Below are 6,000 nucleotides of genomic sequence, written 5' to 3'. Positions count from 1 at the left end.
GCAACCTAACGAATGTTCTGGGAACTTTCACAGAACCAATTTTGGTTTGCTGGGTTTACTCCTTCGAAAGAATTTGGCAAGTTCACAATCGGAAAGAGCATCTCTCGACAATCTCCTACTAACACGATTAGAGCATTACCGTGATGTGTTGGCTCAACCACTCAGCCCCCTCCCTTCTTGATTTTGACACATTGTGTCATGTTTGTGTGTTCTTCTCTTATATAGTTTGGTTTCCTGTTAAGGGGGGTCAGAGATAGAGCCACACCCCTGGGTGTGGAACCATAGAATACAGAGAAGAGTACAGGCCAAGTTCCAATCAACCCAACCGGTGGATCTAGGTAGGTTGGTCCAGCCCAGGCTCCAGGCTATGTCTCCCTGGCTGTGGGACAGCTATTCCATACTGAGTTGAGAGGGACCTGCCTGGCTGGGGACTACAGGAACAGACATGGGGCTGGGACAATCCAACAAGGCTTCCGTCACCGATGACACAGAGGAGGGTGAGTAAAGAACGAGCCTGTTATAAAGTGGGCAATGAGGACTATTAGACATTTCTCCTTTTGGATTTGTCTTCTCTGAGTGTACTCCAGTAGCCTCTGTATCAAAAATGAAGACGATAGATTGAACAAACAGATGAAGAAGATGCAGTACATCGATAGAAATGTAAGCATCAGTAAAGCCACGGTTCCTAACAGATTTCTTAAAGTCTCATAAGGTAGCTATGTGTTTCTGAAACGTGTGATGGTAGTTATCATTCAGGTATGCAGACAGTGTATTATAGAGATCATATAATTATTATTATTAATATAGCTATATGTGTAATATATGTAATATAATGTGTAATATAGTTCTATGTGTAATTATGCACTGTGCTGGGCTTACAGTATATACTAGCTAAGTGGAATTCAACATCTTTGAATGTGACAAATCCTCTAGATTGAATTCACTCACTTTGACAAAACCCCAACAAGTCGACAGAGTTAAGAGTACATCAGCAATTCAAGGGCTGTCACTTGGTTCCCTTTTAATTAAAGACAAGATGTTTTTTCTATATATTACATAATGAATCAGCTGTCATCTGAGGGTGTTTTACATTTTGGAAGCCAATAAGTGATGATCTAAGGTTTCTACAGCTAACCTTCTTCACTCACTAGAATACAGTTACTGTAACAGCTTATAGAGCACATCAGTGGGAGTAGGCTAACGTGTTATGCAAATGTTTAGCTGTATCAAATTAATGAAGGTGACAAAGCATTAGCAAAGGATTATTTATTGGTAGGTCAGCTGTGACAGACAGAGTGAATGCTCTCCTTTTCAGAGAAAAACACACATACATGAAAGCTGACATACCTGTACCTATAGATACATGTACAGTTTAAGGCAGAAGTTTACATACACTTAGGTTGGAGTCATTAAAACTTGTTTTTTAAACACTCCACACATTTTTTGTTAACAAACTATAGTTTTGGCAAGTCGGTTAGGACATCGACTTTGTGCATGATACAAGTAATTTTTCCAACAATTGTTTACAGACAGATTATTTCACTTATAATTCACTGTATCACAATTCCAGTGGGTCAGAACTTTACATACACTAAGTTGACTGTGCCTTTAAACAGCTTGGAAAATTCCAGAAAATGATGTCATCGCTTTAGAAGCTTCTGATACACATGTGGATGTATTTCAAGGCCTACCTTCAAACGCAGTGCCTCTTTGCTTGACAACATGGGAAAATTTAAATAAATCAGCCAAGACCTCAGAAAAAAAAATGTAGACCTACACAAGTCTGGTTCATCCTTGGGAGCAATGTCCAAATGCCTGAAGGTACCACGTTCATCTGTACAAACAATAGTATGCAAGTATAAACACCATGGGACCATGCAGCTGTCATACCGCTCAGGAAGGAGACCCGTTCTGTCTCCTAGAGATGAACGTACTTTGGTGCGAAAAGTGCAAATCAATCCCAGAACAATAGCAAAGGACCTTGTGAAGATGGTGGAGGAAACAGGTACAAAAGTATCTATATTCACAGTAAAACGAGTCCTATATCGACATAACCTGAAAGGCAGCTCAGCAAGGAAGAAGCCACTGTTCTAAAACAGCCATAAAAAAGCCAGACTACGGTTTTCAACTGCACATGGGGACAAAGATCGTACTTTTTAGAGAAATGTCCTCTGGTCTGATGAAACAAAAACAGAACTGTTTGGCCATGATGACCATCTTTATGTTTGGAGGAAAAAGGGAGAGGCTTGGAAGCTGAAGAACACCGTTGCAACCATGGAACATGGGGGTGGCAGCATCATATTGTGGGGGTGCTTTGCTGCAGGAGGGACTGGTGCACTTCACAAAATAGATGGCATCATGAGGAGGGGAAATTATGTGGATATATTGAAACAACATCTCAAGACATCAGTCAGGAAGTTAAAGCTTGGTCGCAAATGGGTCTTCCAAATGGACAGTGACCTCAAGCATACTTCCAAAGTTGTGGCAAAATGGCTTAAGGACAACAAAGTCAAGGTATTGGAGTGGCCATCACAAAGCCCTGACCTCAATCCTATAGAATTGAAAACGTTTGAATTGAAAACGCGTGTGCGAGCAAGAAGATCTACAAACCTGACTCAGTTACACCAGCTCTGTCAGGAGGAATGGGCCAAAATTCACCCAACTTATTGTGGGAAGCTTGTGGAAGTCTACCTGAAACGTTTGACTCAAGTTAAACAATTTAAAGGCAATGCCACCAAATACTAATTGAGTGTATGTAAACTCCTGACCCACTGGGAATGTGATGACAGAAATAAAAGCTGAAATAAATCATTCTCACTACTATTATTCTGACATTTCACATTCTTAAAATAAAGTGGTGATCCTAACTGACCAAAGACAGGGAATTTTTACTAGGATTAAATGTCAGGAATTGTGAAAAACTTTAGAGTTTAAATGTAGTTGGCTAAGGTGTATGTAAACTTCCGACTTCAACTGTATATCTGTACACTTGTACAGCATCTTTTCTAGAGTGTACACTATGGACATTGTTTGCTGTGACTCCAGCCACGTGGTATTCTTATGCCATTGCCAGAATAATCGTCATACATTTCTTACAACATTTGTTATTTCCTTAAACGTTAGCTTCTGCCATCGATCCCATTAGTTACTCATTACGGACAAAGTCATCACCTCAGAAATAAAAGTCATGTGTGCCTTGGATTTGTACTTGGGAGTTCAAAATAACTGGAGTGCTCCTTGACATTGTTGTTGTGGCTTTGACATTGCAGCTGAATGTTCAATTTTCCAATGCCCTGAATTTACTGCCTGGGCACCTGGGATTGGTGTTGGCCAGAGAAATAACAGGACAAATTACAGATAGAGAACCATAGAGAGAGATTTAGTACATCAACAGGACTGAGTGCTTTATAAGTCTATTAAGAATGGGATTGGGAATTAAGTGTTCTTTGTTCTGTGACTTTGTTCTGTTGACAATCATGCCAAAGCTGTGACCTGTCCCCCCTCCATGTCTGCCTGTCTGTCCCCTGGGGCTTTCACTTCTCTTAATGGGCACGCCTGTCTGGTGATCATGCTTTATTCACACTCTGGCTGACTGGGACCCGTGGGTTCTGTTTCAGTCGCCACAGCAACCGCATGACTTACTCAGTCATGGCTGCGTACTAGTGTATATGGGGCTCCGCTAGAGCTTCCTGCCTCTGTGATCATCACAGAGAGGGGGAGGGGAGACAGACAGAGAGATAGAGAAAGAGTAAGTAACCGGCACCCACAGCCTCTGTCTCTGTGCACCCGCTGCTCTGCTCTCCTCGCAGTCAAACCACCGCTTTCCTTCCCTAAAACCCCATCAGAACCAGAGTTAGGCTCAGAGCCTGTAGTGAACAGTGAAACACAAGTAGCGGAGAGGGGAAGTGCCACTGATACAGGACTAACAGAGCATATCATTAACTGTCACATCCAATCCATCCACTCCGAGGGGATGTGAGGTGTCGCTGCTCGGCGGGGGTACACCGGCCAGGTCACATGACCGGGGCCAGAGCGAGAGTTGGTGGCAGCTGCACGTCACCCTAGGAGATGGCAGATAGAAAGAGGGATAACCCTATGTTTCGATTGCCATGGCTGTGAAGACAGGCCACAACTGGTTCCAATTGAATATAAATGTTTTTTGAGATTAGACCGATAACTGGTGCAGGTTCGGGTTAAATTGGGCCTGGGAGCAGGGGCGTCCTGCACCCCAAAAATCATCAGTGCATTTAGTTATTGCTTGCCAGCAGGCATGCCAGCTAAGATAGTTAGACAAGCTAGCTACTCTAACTTCATTGATAACCTGAAATGGCTTCTTTGCAGATAGTTATGAGGTGTGAGATTGGGAACCTGTCTGGGCCAACTTCATAAAATTGCTAGTTGACAAGCAGTATTACAGAAAAACAACAACACATTTAACAAAAAAAATCTCCATTAAAACTATATATGTGTATATATATATATATATATATATATATATATATATACAGTATATTTTACAACAGGATAAATCTGAGCACATGCCCCTGTGCCCCCAATGGGCATAACACTTTTGACTGGGAGTGTAGTCCCACTTACCCCGGCCGAAATTACTTCACATTTAGATCCTTTTCCATTTGAGATAATAACACTGCCTCACATAAGTTAAAAAGGACACTGAATGTCAATTGTTTCTAGTGCCATTTAGTGTTTTCTCGTGCATGCTCTATGTAATACAACAAGATTATGATTGTATGAAATTGTATGCTGTTTTCTTGCGAATATGAAAATAAAGAGATGCTCCTCTTCTTTCCCCAGTCAATTTTGACCACTTCCAGATCCTAAGGGCTATCGGGAAAGGAAGTTTCGGGAAGGTAAGTCTGTTTTGGTAAATTGCTGAGTCCAACCTCCACTTGAAACAATCGGTTCTTAATTGTCTTGACAATAGGAGCCACAGATGCAGTAGAACAGTACTTTCACATTCTATCAAATAACTTTCTTACAGCTTGTGTTTACATCTAAGTAAAACCACAATGCAATGTTCAGCAAGAAACCCATTCAGTAAACTCCGTTGATAGCAGGATGTATGCAGAGCTAGTGTCTGTTTCTCTCTAGGTGTGCATTGTGCAGAAGAAGGACACAAAGAAAATGTATGCCATGAAGTATATGAACAAACTGAAGTGTGTGGAACGGAACGAGGTCCGCAATGTCTTCAAGGAGATGCAGATCATGCGGAACCTCGAGCATCCTTTCCTTGTCAACTTCTGGTAAGGCTCATTCTGTGTGTGTGTGTGTGTGCGCGTGTGTGTGTGTGTGTGTGTGTGTGCGTGTGTGCGTGTGTGCGTGTGTGTGTGTGTGTGTGTGTGTGTGTGTGTGTGTGTGTGTGTGTGCGTGTGTGTGTGTGTGTGTGTGTGTGTGCGTGTGTGTGGGGGGGGAGCATTCGTTAAAGAAAGAAAGGAACAAGAAAGAAAGAAACAACAGCAACTGTTAGGAACAAGGGCTTTGAATACAGTGAAAAAGCATCTGTAGCGAGAGGACTCTCACCTTGAAAGTGGCAGAAGCTTGAATGCCCTCTCCAATCTAACATTTATGTTTGCTCAGCCAAGGCTTTGACGTATAGAATGGAGGAGGACAAACACCACAAAAAAAGTGGAACAAAATCTCAGACTTTTTGTCTTTGAAAATCCTGTGGGTAGTTACTTGTGAAGGATGACTGAAGTACAGTACCAGTCAATCGTGTGGACACACCTACTCATTCAAGGATTTGTCTTTATTTGGACTATTTTCTATATTGTAGAATAATAGTGACGGCATCAAAACTATGAAATAACACAAATGGAATCATGTAGCAACCAAAGAAGTGTTTAACAAATCAAAATAGGTTATATATTTGAGATTCTTCAAAGTAGCCAACCTTTGCCTTGATGACAGCTTTGCACACTTTTGGCATTCTCTCAACCAGCTTCATGAGGTAGTATTTCAATTAACATGGGCCTTCGCAAT

At 41.8% G+C, this 6,000-nt stretch overlaps 1 protein-coding gene across 1 annotated transcript in view; it reads left to right on the top strand.

Annotated features, from left to right (window-relative positions):
* Positions 1 to 231: 231 nt before the first annotated feature.
* stk32a (serine/threonine kinase 32A) overlaps positions 232 to 6,000 on the top strand; it is a 70,788-nt gene continuing 65,019 nt past the window's right edge. Inside the window, exons 1-3 of the mRNA XM_031826923.1 lie at positions 232 to 497; positions 4,816 to 4,871; positions 5,113 to 5,264. Coding sequence (XP_031682783.1) covers positions 446 to 497; positions 4,816 to 4,871; positions 5,113 to 5,264 — 260 coding nt within the window. The 5' untranslated portion in view covers positions 232 to 445. The remainder of the gene's footprint in view (positions 498 to 4,815; positions 4,872 to 5,112; positions 5,265 to 6,000) is intronic.

This window comes from Oncorhynchus kisutch, linkage group LG6 (genome assembly GCF_002021735.2).
Source record: "Oncorhynchus kisutch isolate 150728-3 linkage group LG6, Okis_V2, whole genome shotgun sequence".
Classification (NCBI taxonomy): domain Eukaryota; kingdom Metazoa; phylum Chordata; class Actinopteri; order Salmoniformes; family Salmonidae; genus Oncorhynchus; species Oncorhynchus kisutch.
The sequence above is the reverse complement of the archived record's forward strand: the minus strand, read 5'-3'. Positions and strand labels throughout refer to the sequence as shown.